The following is a 17,079-nucleotide window of genomic DNA, read 5'->3' as shown; positions in this document are numbered from 1 at the left end:
CATGGAGGAGAAGATGTGACTACAGACTGCATCCCTCTAAGTAAAGTTGAGTAAAGTAAAGCAACGTTGGTTGCAGGAGTGATAGGGTTGGGCTGCTCTACCCCATGACTCTCTCTCAGATCTGTAGCTGGGTGAGTCTCCTGAGAGGCTTTTGTATACACATTCCTCTCTGAGCGGAAACACAGCCCATTAGCGTCACATGCTAACACACTGACGGAATGACTGACAGGCGGGCGCACGCCACTATTTCGTCGCAAACGCATGATTCTGCAAAACACTCCACTTGTTTGTTTCCACGAAACTAGGAGTGGGGTCTTCCGGGAGAAGCCACAGGGATTGTTTGATGACTTTTTAAAACTGATTCAATTGTGTGCAAAGTTGAAGATGAGAGATTGCATTCAGATAAAGATGAGATATTTCTTAGAAAACAGCTCAAATGTAGCCATGCTAACAAACAATACCAAGTATATGACATTTCAGTTAGATGATTCATGCTTCCAAGTCACACTCATCATATCCTTTTTTTTTTTTTTTTTTTTATCCAGGAGACTTGTTGCAAAATAGTGGTACATGCAGGGAGCAGGCAGAACTGTTGATGTGAGAGTAGTAGGCCGGCAAGCCTGGACTGATGTGTTCTCCAACGATGGGAGGGGATCCACTCTGCACACAATGTGCTCACATCGGAACTTTCCACACTGTCATTGGTGCAATCCCTGGGTGCTGAACTGTCTACGCTCTCAGTTGGTCCAATTCACTCATGAAGCCAATGGAAACACATCGTGAACTCGTCAACTCTAACGTCAACAATCAGATGAGGGTGTCAAACATCACAATAGAAATGTTTCAAAGACAGGGACTACTGTCTGCCCCCATATTCTGACTCACTCTGGTCTACAAACGCGTTCGTAACATGTGTCATACTGCAATCAACCCCCCATTAACTCTAAATATAACTAATAGTAACACTAGTACTGTACATAGAACTCTACATGAGTTTCCAATGATTGTTCTCGTTGACACTGTCTGGTTGTCACGATGTCTTTAGAACACAATTGACTGACAAATCATTCTGATTTTTTTTATTTTTTTTGTCGTCTTGAGTCGTCTTTTTTTTTTTTGTCCTGTTGAACAATCAATATTCTCAATTCAAACTGCTTTTCATGTTTAAAGAAAGGGGGTATTGGGTGGGATGTGAAGAATAAGGAATTTGCCTTATACAGACGTAGCCAATTTGCCTTACACAGACACAGGCAATCCTATGATGAGGCAGACACAAAGCCGCGGGCGAAAGGCAATGATCTCTCACTCTTCCACTCTGCTTTTCTCTATTTCTCTCATTAAAGCTGTAACCTTGATACAATATATTTGGAAAACTGGTGTGCACATTTCACAAGGTACATGACACTAAAATGATCAAATAGTGATTATCAAAAGTGCCTTGAAGTTTAAACATAAAGTAGAGTATACTATGTTTTTTTCTGCTTTGAAAAGACATGGTATAGAATAAGGTAAAGAAACATGAAACAACAGCAAGTCTATTTTCGCCGGAGGTCAAACTAGCTTTGCATACCTGTCATGAGAGTAGAGCTCTTATCTGGTTGACACACAGCATAAGCCAAATTTACAGTATGCAGCTGGGGTGGTGTAATGTACAAGCCATTCCTAAATTGTCTTAATATGTGTGGAGGATCAGATAAGACGACCATGGCAATAGTGTGGTTAACATGTAGTTAACATGTTCTCAACAGCAAGAGGAACTGAAACTACGAAAAACTGAAATAGGCCAATATTGTCATATTCATTGTCTGAGAGTTACATATTAGGTTTCTGCCAAGGCTATATATACAGTATAAAGCAAAAACGCAAACCAAAAAAAAAATCCCTGTTTTCTGTTACAACACACAGAATAGGCCACCCTTAAATATCACAACCATATGCATCAACAGGGAATGTGGTAGGGGACACATATGACCTCTGAGTGAAGGGTCCGTCAGACTCTCAGAACCCTGGTGCCCTGATTCCAATAGAGGAACCTTTCTAATGAGTGTGTCTGGGTGTGTGTGTGTGTGTATAGAGTCTAATCTCATATAGGCAGCCCCACTGGCCCTAGCACCCATCCTCCCCCTGACCCCAAAACCCAGCCACAGCCTCAGGGCAAAAAGACAGACAGCATAGAGTGTAGGGTCCCCTCTGCCTGGGTGAAAACACACACACACACACACACACTAAACATGAATGCACTATGGCTGTAGTGGCATATCACACACAAAAAAATCTTCCTGCATTAAAAAGAAAACTCAACTCAGCCTAATAAAGGTATTAGATTGAGAATGCATTACACTGTTACTACTGTACCAGTAGTTAAATAGAAAAACTTTCAAATACATCTAAAGCACTGTAGATAAGTAGTCTACATACAGCCTAGACTGCATGGTCTGTCACCACTCCCTTTTACCTGTGAGGGCCTGGACTGGAAATGGGCACGCACCCCTACCGTAACCTTTACAGGATCCTCACCGTTGCTCTATCGAAACTTGACATGATTATAGTAGTAACCTAGTTCCTACGAGGGGCTCTCACCTTCTGTTTCTCTGTTTCTTTTACACTCTCTCTCTGTCACTCTCTCTCTCTGTCACACACACACACACACACACACACACACACACACACACACACACACACACACACACACACACACGGCCTACCTTAGAAATTCTTGTAGACAGGTGTCACAAAATCGGTGGCCACACGTAGAAACTTGAACAGGCTCGCGCATTGCTTTACTGCATAAGGGACATTGAAACCGTCTCTTTGGTTTCTCCAGAAACTTGTAATCAAAACCCGGCATTGCTGCAGGATTCGTAGAATTACACTGGGTACAAATCTCTCTTCGCCTCTGTCCAATGTAATTTTGGGTATAGGGCCTACGGCCGCTGTTGTCTACTGATGGCCGTCAGTCTTCGACGATCAAGTCCCTTCGCCAGCGACAGATCGGTTTGCGAGACGGTTGTATTGACCGATTCAATTTCGTCTCTCCAGCAACCGGGTGCTGGAGTGCATGGAAACAAAGGAAGCCTCGACAGTCCAAACGTTACTGTATCAAAACCTGTCACCACCAGATTCTTCTGACAAATCTCCGACTCGGTCTAAAACGAGGAAATATTTCAACACACGATTCCCTCTCCGGGTAGAGCCTTCACTGACAGATTGAACACAATGCTTTTTTCATCCCATCTGTTTAGGTATACCTAGCCCCGCCTATTCGGGAGGAGCCGAATGTGAGATCCCCAATCGCAGTTTCTCTGTCCTCCAGATCGATCTCCTTTACTTATTTGATTTATTTGGCGACTGTTTTATTCAGGTCTCTTATGAGGAGTCTATCTAAAATGAACGATGCGATGTAATCTATTAGAAATAATGCAAGAAAACCTCATACCTCATGAAGCTATATTTATTTTCAATGTATAAAGACAGAAAACATAAACAGTAGCCAGAGTATTAAGGATTCATACAAATAAAAATACATAATCTAAGCATATTTACACAAAATCTGCTTGGAAAATCTTGAAAACACTTGGATCAATTGGCCCCGTCGACATGATTGTCTAATTGGGCCTTCAGGTGCCCTCTGGTGGTAAACCAGACAAACAAGAGCACAATAAATAAGAATATTTTTTTTAACTGTAAATTTCTAAAATAACCTTTAAGAATAATATGAGGCTTCGATAAGAAGTCATACCAAATAGCTTAAGTTGTTCTTTATAATTGTGTCATCCACGTTTAATGAAGGTTCTCATACATATCATTGCTTCGGATTACATCATCGCGCATGCACATGGGGGGGGGGGGGGGGGGGGGGGTACCAAACAAGTACCATTCCCGCTCATTTTAAGATATTTCTAAAATGGTTAATAACACATAAACGAAAGGCAGGCAGGCAGGCAGTGAAGTGTAATTAGGCTAGGCTACTTACTTATATCATACTCGAACACAATGATTTTGTTCTGCTTTATTTGTAGCATCAAACAACCAAGGATGGATAATCATGTTTGGCCACTGTGCCTTGTAATAGTGGCTTCGGTAAAAAAATAAAAATAATAATAATCCTAAAAATAATGTGGGAAATTGGATCTAGCACCCGTTTCATAGCACATAACAGTCAAATAAAAAGGGTTATTCTGACAGATTGGCTATATTGCACTGTGAGTGATAATATGTAGGCTATTACGTTCATATCACTTACAAAATGTAAAAAAAAAAGAAACATAAATGTAATCACAAATACCCCAACACTTAGAGGTCATAACCTTGTTGGAAGTCGTAACCATGGATGCTAGTGGCCCTACCACCGAGGCAGTTGTGTAGATCTGAAAGGATTAAGATTCCACCTAGTTTATCAGAGGGCAAGGCCTTGCTTGTACCTACCCAATCTATTCAGATCCACACAAGTGTCTGGGATAGATGTTAGAGGTTGATTCTGGACAGGATCAGCGTACTGTAAGTAGCCTACTACAGATTGATTTTCCTTTGTCTAGAGTACTTATTATCCCAGCCTGTTTGGATGCTGTCCAGACTGACACACACAGCTCAAGAGTCAATATTTAAGATGTCTCTCACACAGTCTGTGTTAAAATAATGATGCACACCTGAAGGTTAAGAGGTGTCTATGTCTTTGAATTGTATTCAGCGTAGCAGAACTCTCAAGATCTGGCACTGGCTTGAGGTTAATATAAAAAAAAGCACAGGATAAATGCAGTTACATCAAAAGACTCAAGCCAAAGTGAAGCTTCATTTGGTAGGTGTGAGCAACAATACAAAAATCTGCATAAGTAGTCTGTGTCAAATTCAACTACTGGTTATTTCAGGAACTTGTTTGTGATAGCTGACTCCTTCCTTTAGTCAATATAGCCTTACAGGGACACTTTTTGTTTTACACAATCAACTCACAATCTCACTGAAAAAATGTCAGCCAAACATCTCAGTAGTTTATATTCTGTCCAAAAGAAACTGGACCAACACAACACCATTCACTGTAAAAGCACCAACTATCACTGTGTAACTAAACTAACCATCTGTTACTGTGAGCGAACACAAGTGTTACTAATCCATTTGAGGATTAATCCAAAAACCACAAAAGCGCCACTGATAATGCGCTTAAGATTTCAAGTGTTCTAGCTGCCTTCTTTTAACGGATGAATTGGTAACACTGGAGTGGCAGCCATAAACGAGTGGCTGTCCTTTTGTCAACACATTGTTTCGCCTCACTCAATACTGGGTCAATACACCTACAAAACCAGTTTGGCTTCCTGGGAGTGTGTTTTTTATCATGCTAACCTTGCTTGTGTGAGAGGACAAAACCTTACCGCATGACAGCTCCCCAATGGCTTGCTGCTAACTGACTGCAAAGATTTCAGCGGAACATTCTAGCTATCTACAGTATGCAAGCTTAGGAATTTCAATAGCAACTTACTCAGACCTTTTTTGCATATGATCAGTAAAATGTGCCAATATCCTGGCACCGCAATTTATATCTGTACAAGTTTACCTATCTAGAGGATAGGGACTTGAGTGGGTCAATTCAGCTGGGATTCTGCAGGATCAGCTGCAGTCTGAGTGGGAATCGTCCAACTCTTCTGAGGATGGGCCTCAGGGTTATTCAGAGGATAGTTGTCCTGTCTCTTATGACAGCCACTGAGGGGGTGCAGGGAGATGTTCAGAGCTGCATCATCTAGGGACGGGCTCCTCCAGCAGAGCTGAGAAAGAGAGAACAGTAATCGGATAAGGCATCGACATATCACTTACAGCAGCACCAAAGACAAGAATATACCGTCTTACACAACAAATGCATATTAACTGTTACTACAAGGGGACTCAAATCCTCTGAAGTCTTCATAAACCCTTCACAGGGCCTACATAGATGCTTCATGCAATCATGTATAAGCAAATGTTATGCTACATAAATATTAGCCACAATAGAGGGTCAGCCACATCTGGCAAAGTGCCAAATGCCAGGACCTGTTATAACACCCTTGAGATAGTATGAATGTTCTCATGAAAAATTCATGAGATATCTACAGTATGTAGGGCTTTATGAGGGGTTTATGAACGTTTCATAAAACCTGTTTCAATAAAAACTCAATAAAAGTGGTATGGAAATGACCTAGCTTCCATGTTGGTTTTTAGGTCCCTGTCTTCTAGAAAGCTACAGGTCATAAGCACACGAGAGCAGCACTGTACTTGGGTCTCTCCCAAGGATTACAGACCACTCTCTTACTGATTACATTTCACTGCAATTTAATCTTTCCTAAATCTGCATCTATTTTAAAAAGGGCGGTGAGGAGGGGGGGGGGCGGGTAAACTCTAATCCATCTCTCATTTCAATATATATTGTTTTAAAGCAGAGGAATGACACAGCTTCCAATTGAGATCATCGACTGAAAGGCCTTCTCTTCTGACTAGTCGGGGGGGAACAATTCTCATTACATGTAATCAATAGGAAAATGCAGAGAAAGACGATAGTGAAGTTTCTGAGTGAACGATTATTACTGTAGGACATGGATACATGCAGACTTACAAACCCTGTCCTTGTTGAAGAGACTAAAGATGGCTGTTTCAGACACTAGTTTCATTCATTCAAGTTTACAGATGTAGCAGCCCCAGCACACACATCCCCAATGCCTAACAAGTGAAACATGACAAGGAAGCCCCTGTTGCCCATTTGATTGGTTGCAGAGAGCTGAGCACAACAGACTGCCTCATCCCAAGTTAATTAGGCACTGTTACATCTTAGTCATTAGTTACTAGAGGCCCCCAGGCTATGGGGATACAATGAGTGAGAGATGGGGTACAGCTACCTCTGAATGGACTGAGAGAGAGAAAGCGACAGACAAATCTGCATTGTGGGGTTAATTGTCAAGCTTTTTACAAATAGGCTCTTTCAGGCTTTGCCCGGGGAGACACGCTGCTCTGTCACCATCATCAGTGGGGAGCTTCTCGAGTTTCACTTTTCTTTCATTTGGGGGATTAGTGACTGCTGTTAGATTTCAACACGGGCACTGTGATTTCACAGCATTTGTTAACAAAAAAGTAATATCTAAAACTATTACGTTTCACTGCCAGCAGGGTGTTGCCATGACAACAGGCCACTGACGTCACGGTGAAGGGGTGGCTTTCGTCGAGCTGCACTGCCTTCGGTATGCCAGAATCCTCCTCTTTCCTTCCGAGGCGGCCGCGGGCCCCCTTCCCCCAGGTATACACCTCTCCCTCTATAGAAAGACAGGTAGGTGAAGAGTGCAGTTAACCAATTCTTCACCACATTCCCAGGACAAAATTCATTAACCCACACAATCCTTAACTGCAGGGTTGAGGTCAGTTCAATTCAGTCAATTCAGGAAGTAAGTGACATCATTGAAATTATGGGCATTTCTTTTCATTTCATTTAAATTCAATAAATGGAAAAAAGGTAAAGCAAATGTTTGTTTTTTCCATTATTGAATTGTTTATTCAAATCACTTTTTGAATTGAGTGAACTGAAACTGAATCGGCTCCGACCCTGCTCTCCTGCTTTGGCAGCATAATGGCCAAGCTCAACAAAGTTTTTTGAAGCTTTGAACAATGAGCTTCTGCAGAGGAGACAGGGACTGCCTGCTGTCTCCCAATGGGAGGTAGAGCTGATCCTTGACACATTCTGACATTCATTGTCTCACCCACTGCTACTCTACACTTTGAATGTCAGTCTGACACATCTGTTACATAATGAAGACCGCAAAGATGTAGCATATACTTTTGCGCCTTGCTGTCCACTTTGGCAACACTGAAAATGTTAAAATGCTTTGTAATAGCGGTAAATGTGTACAGTACATATCCATGTAAACAAACAAAACATACAAATAGTACGAAAGGGCCGGTGCTCGACCACAACACCAGATTTTAGAAAGTGCTTTGTCTGGACTAAAACAGCTCTCTCCACTGAACATTCTTTATCATGCAATCTCACTCCTCGATCACTACCAACTTATGGCCATTGAACACTATTTTAAAGCTCAAATCTACATACTGGACCTTGAAAGCATTAGTACACTGAAAGCAATGTAACCCAAAAAGGTAAAGTACATCCAAAACAAATCACATCACTTAAAACGTTATTCCAGTGACTGCTGTCTGCTCACCTGCCCCAATGGCCAAGGTGAAGGCGTCCCCACAGGCCGCCATGGTGATGCCCTGTAACCCTGGCACCGCGTATGGTACACGACTCGTCCGGCGGGAGCTACAGCCAAGCTGCCCATGCTGGTTACTGCCGAAAGTAAAGCACTGACCCTTTTCTGGACACACGACACAGGGGAATCAGAGCTACAGTATAGAAAGAGCCACATGTATATCTATGGCTCTGGGGGGAATAGAACCCTGTACTGTATGTGAAGCACAACCATCCCCATGACAACGGCAGTATCAATGTTTTATTGTTTAAGCATGAAAACGGAGTGGAAGATATTGTGTTTTGCAGGTTAAAGCAACTGTATGGTGGTACAGTATGTAGGGCACTGCATTGGAGAGAGAATCTCACCTGTGACAGCTACAGAGTGGGCCGTTCCAATGTCAATGTAAACAATCTTGTCCACATTCAGCGGTGCTGATTGGACAGGACTGAAAGAGTGGATTTCTTCAACCTGTTCACAGGGGGGTGGCTCATCCTCCGCGCCGATCTTATCCAACCCCATCTTGTTGAACCTAACCAAGCAGAATCAGAGCTTCAATCAGTCAATAGATTTTCTATCAAATTTCAAAAAGTTCCAACTGTTTTAATCTAAGAATAATGTATAATAAATAAACACTTTATTACGTTTTGCCATAGGAAATATTGCACAGCTGACAACCAGAACTTTTTACAATTACAAAAATCACAAAGACAATTTTATTGAAACGTTTCAGTAAATAGGACAGCCTCATGTGATTCATATCAACAAACATCTATAGTGATTAAACGCAAGATCCCCTCGTTTACAAAGCCATGTTATCAGGCCCCTTATCTAAAGAACACTTGAGGGGGGGAAATTCAATGACTTATAACAAAATTATGAGGTGGAGTTTCCTGCTCTGAGTGCTGCAGTAAGAAGAAGTTGGTGAATAAGTGAATGAGTGTAAAAAAAAAAAAAGAAGAAAAAAAGAGAAAGCAGGAAGTAGCTTAACCACAGGTATCTTGGCAGTGTTGTCTGTCTCCACTTGGCACTAGACTCTGTCCTGTCGTGTGCTCATTCCTCTTAGCCTCACTACCACACAACTCTATATCCTGCCTGCGAGGCTGGAGAACAAAGGGTTAACAAGGAATTACAGAGAGTCATCGTGAGGGAATGCTGTCTCACTGGGTCTTGGCCTTGAGGAGAATGCCATGCTTTAACATAACAAAATATGTTAATGACATGTGACGCTGGTGGTGCTTAAGCCGGGTGTCAGCACAGTGGAAACCAAGGCGTGTTTTATCTTAATGTTAGCTTTACACTTTTGTGTGTTGTTACTTAAAAGGATCACTTGCATTAAATCTAACCTCTGTGGAATGGCTGTGCAATGAATGAAAGTATCAATTATGTCATGACTCAGTCCGGGGGAGACTTCACACTAATGAATGCACAAATGGGTATTTAGGCTAGAGCACATGAGCACACATTTGGAAGACAAAATCGACCGCTGATGTGGACTGGTTTGTAGATGTACTGTAGCTTCTAATAGTGAAAACAGATACTTGCTTCCTGGTTCAGTTGTACAGTATATCATTTTTGACACCCTAAAGCTCTGCTGAGGAACCCAGGAAAGTTGGGTAACATGGGTTTATTTGGATCCCAATAAGATGGTTGTAGATGTTCAACTACAGTAACTGTCAACAACATTCCAACTAACTATCCACTAATCCTAACCTCAACCCTTATCTTAACCCAAAACCTAACCCTAGCCCTAACCCTAAGCTTAACCCTTACTCTAACCATAAATGTAACCGTAAGTGTAACCGTAGCAAGCTGTTGCATACCAACAGAGTTACAGTTGATAGTTTGTTGATCATTTGCAACTGTAGATCATCTATAGGGGACTATCCAAATAAAGTGTGACCAAAAGTTGCTTTACTTGTTGCTGCCACAGGCTACAATGTTGTGCTGGGTGCTGATAATCATGGAGCAATCCACCCCACACAGCACCCTGTGGGCCTCGAACTCCACTGGAACACACACTTGCTGAGGAGAGTTGTGGGAGTCCTGGGTGCCGAGCCCCAGACGACCTGTCACAGAGAGGAACAGAGACAGGCAGGGAACATGAGGGGGCACAAATTAGGAACGATTCACCAGAATGCCATGGTCTCCCGTAGGGACGGCTGTCATAAATCAAGAACACAGAGAGTGACACATGATGGGGTTTTCTCTCAATTCCTTGTGTCCTCCACCTTTTCCTTGTGTGTGTCCCCCGCCCACCCGCCCCCCCACCCCGAGGACACAATTAATCAAGGCAACACTTACTTGCAGTATCAGCCAATGAAAAATAAGTTTTTTTGTTACCATTGTCTCCTCTTCCCCAGGAGAAAACCTCTCTCTCATTGGTCACAGCAAGCACATGGGATGCCCCACATGACACCTGGACCAGCTCATACCCAAGTAGGGCCTCCACAATCTTGGGCTAGGCATGTAGATAAACAGTGAGATGTCAAGCTTGTCACAAGGCTTTACAATAATAATCAATTAATTAATTGTCACAACCAAAACCTACTGTATCACTGCAATAACCCCAGTTAACAAGCACTATGAACTATCTAAAACAAGACAAAAAGTAAACATTTACCTGTGTTACGTCATTAAAGTTCCCATGCCCGAGACAGCCATTGCTTCCACTTCCAAATGTCATGATAATGCCTCGGTCTGTAAATTGAAAATAAACAGAGGAGATTACTGGGAATATTAGTTGATGGGCATGGGGGCATATCATGATGTGGGCCAACAGAACATTTTTAATCCCTAACAAGGGAATACTAATCTGCTCTACCACAGTGATAAGTGGCAATGAGGGAGAAGCAATTGAGCTGGGAGAGAGGTCCTTTAATCCTGTGTTATCAGCTGTTGGTGGTGGACCAACGACAGTTCCCTCAAGGCGACTGTGACTAACGGTGTATTAGCATTTGAGCTCCAGAGAAAGTGTACCTCCGTAATGCCAAGGCAGCAGAGAGGAGATTAGATTTTGCAGGGAAGACAAACAATGATGAATGCTTTCTTGTCAGAAGTGCAGTAAAAAAAAGGCGATTACTGAACATCCACACTTTCAAATGCATGGGTTTCATTCGCGTGCTGGCTCCAGTGCTTTATGGCGACACTGTAAATGCAGTGTGTAAGGCAAAAACATTGAATACGTATTGATTTCCTGCACCAAACGTCCCCACTGAGGCGGATGTGACAAGGATGCTGTCCGGGGATGTAGTAGGTACATAAAAAGGTAAGTATACCTAGTTGAAAATGCAGAACGTAAATGCGGACAATAAAACCACACATTTTCACAAAAGGTTGTAAAACGCATATCCAACATTAATAAAAGGTGCATTCCCACTGCTACTGTACCTCCCTGATGCTGTGAAATGACCTACCTGTCATACAGGTGGTGAAGAGGTCCCCACATGACACAGACTTAATGGTGACACCAGACTGGCCCTCCAGGAAGCGAGAGATGAAGAGGGGCTGCAGCTGCTCCACGGCGCCGGGCAGACTGGGCTCCCCAGACCCCACCGACGGAGCCTAGCAGAGCACGTCATTAGAAAGTGATTAAGAAATGTGAATACCACTGATAGAATCATAGATGGTCTAGAGATCTATATATCATTGTATCTATATACAGTATATAACACTAACATATGGTTAAAGGTCATTTGACCAGTGAGGATGCGAAGTCTAATCCAAACAGTCAGGTAAAGAGATAGAGAGATGAACATCATCTGACCTCCCAGGTGATGAGTCGGCCTGATTTGGTGACGCCCATCTTCTGAGTGCGTCCCAGTGACACCTGCAGCACCTCAGTGTTGAGCATGGGCAGACGCAGGGGTGCTGAGATGCCACTGCCCCATGTGTACACAGACGACAGGGGAATGGAATGCACCTTCCCTGTCCCCATGCCCATCAGTCCATCTGGAACAAGTGCATAGCCCATGGTTTAATGCTGTGGTACTCCATGTGTTGATCATGCCAGAACAGGTTCAATCAAGGATATACTGTAGGTGGTACGTATAATGTTGCTAACCTCTGGATCTGGTGCCAGTTACTCTCCCTCCTGGTCTACCATGGCCTGGCTGAAGAGTTGACAGTGGTTTTTCAATTCTGGACCCAAAAAATCGAAACAATCTGATCAATTGTCTTATTCCACAGCCCCTCATCATTTCAAAAGGTTCTAAAGAGCTTGAAAAAACGTAAACATGCGTAGAGAACTTCAAGGATTAACATACATATCTGCATTTCAAATAATCAATGGAAAACTCTGATAAACATTTTTCATCTTACCTACATTAATATATTATTTATCATTTTTTGGCATTGCAGGTACCTGCGCATTTTGACATTGCCTATATCCGTGTAGAGATTAAGCAGGGGTCTAATACATATAGGGTGGGCCATAATCTCGTTGAGCTGGGGCCGTTTGGATGGGTCCAGGTTGAGCATGTTGAGGATGAGCTGCCGAAGCTCTGGGCTGTATCGATCTGAAATTGGGGCAAAGGTACCACTCATGATCTTCAGAACTAGGGCAGGTAGGTTCTGGAAAACAAGAGGAAGTGAAGAGGTGAAGAAGAAGATAGAAGACTGAACCCAACACAAACGCATTTAACAACATTTTAAGGGGAAATCTGGGATTCAAACAATAACAAAGCGTTCTCCCCGCCACTTTTTGGGGTAAACAGCTGAGGGGTGGGGCTGGAGAAATGTAACCAGCATCCATTAGACCAAAATGGTAGCTTTAACCATGTTTTCAAGCTATCAAGGGCTGTATATCATTTATTTAAAATGTATCTTCTTTTCTTTAAAAGGTGAAATATGTAACATTCAAGTTTTCGAAAAGCTTTCTAAGGACTATGTTTAATAGGTAGCGATCAGGGAATGAGATCCCTTAAAATAAATATTTCATTTACCAAGGCAGTTTTGACACAGAAAAGCACTTTCTAAAATGTCCGACACTGCAAGTCCATTTCGGGCTGTATATTATTATTAAGGATGTTGTTGTTTGGACCTTCGAACTGAACTTCGAACTGAATTTTGTGGCAGCTTTCCAACAGACACTCCTATAAAAGGGGCAATCTGAGATTGCTACATCCATTTGAGGACTTTTAATTTAATGATGGCCATTCATTCTTGAACAATATTACCTCCATCACATAAATGCCTCATGAGCTTAGTTAAACCTACTCTGTGGACAGGGTTTAACATGGCACCAAAAAAGGTTTTTCAAAGAGTTCTCCTACAGGGGGAGCGAAGAACCCTATTTTTTTTTGAATAACCTATGTTAATAACCTATGTTAATAACCTATGTTTTACGTACAGCAGCCTCGAAGGCTCTCTTGAGACTTGCTAGCTCATAGAGCACACAGCCCAGGGCCCAGATGTCACTCTTCTGGTTGTACGGCTTGCCCTCGCACAGCTCAGGGGAGATGTAGCACGGGGTCCCCACCACCTAAATGGGATCAAGACAGAATGGTAACACTTGATTTGAAAGGAACCAATTTAAGGACTTTATAACACATGCGTCAACCATACACACTGTACACAATTATAAAATACTTATGTCAACAACCGCAGATTGACATAGTATTGTGTGAACTTAAGACATTAACTTTTAATACTGTAAATGTGTACGTATTGCTTATGAATGCCAAATGTATGGCTTATAAATGTGTTAGAAAGTCTAGCGTCCATCCGTGGGTAGTCAGGTCAGATGACCTACTTACAGTGTAGGCCTTGCTCTTGCTAACAAGGATTTTGGAGATTCCAAAATCACCGATTTTGACAATCATTTGATGCTTGTCAAGCAGAATATTCTGAGTCTTGAGGTCCCTGTGTAGGATAAGCTTGTTGTGCACATGATAGAGGGCCAGCAGGATCTGTACGAAAAAGTGCAGGATGGTGTCCTCGTCTAGTAGGGAGTTACAGCGCTTCTGGATGTACTCTGCCAGGGTTCCACCTTAAGGAAGCAAGCAAGAGAACAATACTGTCAACGTCTTTGACTGCTTAGTTCTTTGTAATGTAACAGGGAGGGATCGCTCCTCTCTCTCACCCATCCTTCCTGTCAATCTCTACTGTCTCTATCCCAATAAAGCAGAAATGGCCTAAAAACATATATAATAAAAAAAAAAAAAGAAGATCCATAGCGATCATGAGTGCCTTGTCCTCCAGGAAATTCAAACATATGTGATGCCCTATGACATCAGACCTTGGGAACAACATATGCATTAAGTGTTATATAACGAACAAAAGGAGGGTGATGTGATGGCGTCGTAGAGTACCTGGTGCATACTCCATAGCGATCATGAGTGCCTTGTCCTCCAGGAAGTTTTCATAGTACTCGATGATGTTGGGGTGGTTCAGCAGCTTCAGCACCTGACACTCGTTCTGAGCCGCGAGGCGCTCGTCACGCGACATCTGCTCCACCGGGATCTCCTTCAAGATGAGAAAGGCCCCGTCGCTGCGACGACGACAGAGGTGCACTATCCTAACCACATATGAAGAGATAAAAGAACAGGGTGAGGTTGTTGTTGTTTAGCTCTTATAAAGCCCATCATTAGGCTAATCTTCCAAGACAAATATAATCATTGACGTACAATTTACAATACAGTACACCGAAGAAAATAAAAGGAAACTAATGAAGCCAACACAAAAAGTGAAGAAAATACAAAAGTAGAGTGGGTAATCCGGGAAGACAGGTATATGTGTGTTTGGTGTATAGGCTACTCACTGGTCTGTATACTACTACTAGCAGTAGTGTAGTATGACAATGTAGGCCTATGGCATGTAGATGCACATATACGGGGGCAAGCATAGACTAGCCTACTATAAAAACATCACTTCTTTGAATTTAAGAGAAGGCTACAAGAGTAATCCTTTTTCCCATCCATGTAGGTTCCCTGTGTGTAGGCATGAATGACTGCACTGCATTATAATCTCACGGTGGAAGTTTTCAAATCACGGAAATCTGAAGCCACGCCCCTCTACTCGGGTACGGAAGTTTCCCAATTGACCCCACTACAAATAGCTTACTGTTGGCCATTTTTGACATTCGCTGTTGTTGTTATTTTTAGCATTCAGTAAACCTTTTCATGGGTTTGGGGTGTCATTGTCAAAATAGTTACCTGTCACCATCAATCACCTGCATTATAGTTAGCATTGGAAAACCCCACTGGAAACCGCAGTTCCGTAGCCAATTAGAGGGGTGTGGCCACTGTGAAACGTCACTCCTTGAGGGTCTATAGCGTAGTCATGTTTCATGGTACAAATTGATGATTTCATGACTGGCCACTTAGATTACCGCAAAACAACACACTTTCTCATTCTCTGATCATAGAACCACACAATTCACAGGAATTTGTTCCTGGAGTGTAGTATTCCTTTAAAGACATGCTCGACACAATGTTGAATAATAGGTGTGCAGCTAAAGGCGCGCTGCTCCGTGCTTTTAAAAAACCGAACATGCAGGTCATTTGGAAAAAAGAGAAGACAAGTTGCGAACAATTAACTATTAAAATTCAAGCTTCGTCAACGAGACACAAAACATCGGACAAGTTGTTTACAAGACTACAATGCCAGTAGTTCAATGGACAAGTTTGGGGAGATTACCCAAAAGCTCCTCTTCCGACAACTTTGATTTTTTCATACTTCTCCATCTCCTGCTAAACTATGCACAAACTCCCACCGTTGTTTCCAGCAGACAGCAGTTTCCAGGCAACACTTCCCCTGCTCCTACAGGGCACAAGTAGGGACAAAAAGTATTTTTTCGATTTGTAGACAAAAAGGTACGCACGCGCGCAATTTGAATACTTTATTTGAGTATTCGATTCAAAATGAAGCATTATTGTTAACACTGAATGTTTTTCATGGTCTGAAGGATAGACGCTACCCGGCGTCTCTTATACTGTATCAACACCATTAATCAAGCTAAAACCACCATGCCAGGAAGCTTATAAAATTATTAGATTTATCTGAGTCCTTTATGCTCATGTACTGATGCAGTGTGACTGTATACTCAACAACAACAAATGGCCATGATATATAACATAATCCTTGATTCATTCGTCCATTTCATTGGATGTTTGTTTTACGTATAATTGAATACGCCTTCACATCATACGAGTGTGTGTGTCTGTGTGTGTCTGTGTGTCTGTCTGTGTGCGTTTGTCTTCCCACAGTCTCTCCTACTTGGCTTCGTTCCGAAGGTAGGACTGCAGGTAAGAGTGTCTAGACAGAATGTAATTACGAAGCGCCTTCCCCGTGGCTGAGATAAAGAGGCACCTGCACAGATCCTATCCTCTCTGCTTCCGTCTCAGCTGCTCTAATGTAAGGCATAATAACACAAAATGAATTGTGCACTTATACTGTACTGTAGATCAGTAATGTATTGGCTGCACATTATCTGTCATCATTTTAATCATGTCCTCATGCTTATTCTGAGTATACTGCATCTCCCAACAGCACATGCAGTTCCAGACATCAGGCCTATACGTTCAACGGAAGTGAATGAGATAAATAGGCCATGATGCATGTACCCATGTTGTACTGTTGTAGTGGTAATTTAGTTTTTCTTGTGCTCCTGTGATTCTTTTGATAACTAACTACAGTACACCTGTCAGATGTTTTCAATTGTTTCCATAAGAACAATTGTTTGTAATTGATATGAAGGTATATTGTCAGTATTCATGAGCATGTGTTACTGTCAGTATACAATCTGTTTCACAACTTGTTGAGCCTTTACCTTTACTTCCCCTAGCGCCTTCCTCATGATGTTTTTACCTCTGTTTTGTATCTGTCCTTGTGAAGTGTATTCAGCCATTGTGAAAATGCACAATGTTTGACTGGACTTGACCTC

At 42.3% G+C, this 17,079-nt stretch overlaps 2 protein-coding genes across 2 annotated transcripts in view; both read right to left on the bottom strand.

The window, feature by feature from the left end:
• traf4a (tnf receptor-associated factor 4a) overlaps nt 1-3,193 on the bottom strand; it is a 29,936-nt gene extending 26,743 nt beyond the window's left edge. Inside the window, exon 1 of the mRNA XM_083684980.1 lies at nt 2,706-3,193. Within this exon, the coding sequence (XP_083541106.1) occupies nt 2,706-2,848 (143 nt within the window). The 5' untranslated portion in view covers nt 2,849-3,193. The remainder of the gene's footprint in view (nt 1-2,705) is intronic.
• Nucleotides 3,194-3,460: 267 nt separating this feature from the next.
• Nucleotides 3,461-15,907, bottom strand: nek8 (NIMA-related kinase 8). The gene is made up of 15 exons (XM_083684628.1): nt 15,834-15,907; nt 14,507-14,712; nt 13,952-14,184; nt 13,546-13,677; nt 12,559-12,767; nt 12,259-12,335; nt 11,962-12,146; nt 11,612-11,759; nt 10,819-10,895; nt 10,539-10,656; nt 10,114-10,264; nt 8,564-8,727; nt 8,169-8,321; nt 7,107-7,265; nt 3,461-5,753 (listed from the first exon to the last, which is right to left on the bottom strand). Exons 1-15 carry the CDS (start codon nt 15,878-15,880, stop codon nt 5,725-5,727), a joined length of 2,088 nt encoding a protein of 695 aa, XP_083540754.1. The 5' UTR covers nt 15,881-15,907; the 3' UTR covers nt 3,461-5,724.
• Nucleotides 15,908-17,079: the final 1,172 nt, after the last annotated feature.

The sequence above is a fragment of the Argentina silus genome (assembly GCF_951799395.1).
Source record: "Argentina silus genome assembly, chromosome: 14".
Classification (NCBI taxonomy): Eukaryota; Metazoa; Chordata; class Actinopteri; order Argentiniformes; family Argentinidae; genus Argentina; species Argentina silus.
This window is presented reverse-complemented; position numbering and strand designations above follow the sequence as displayed.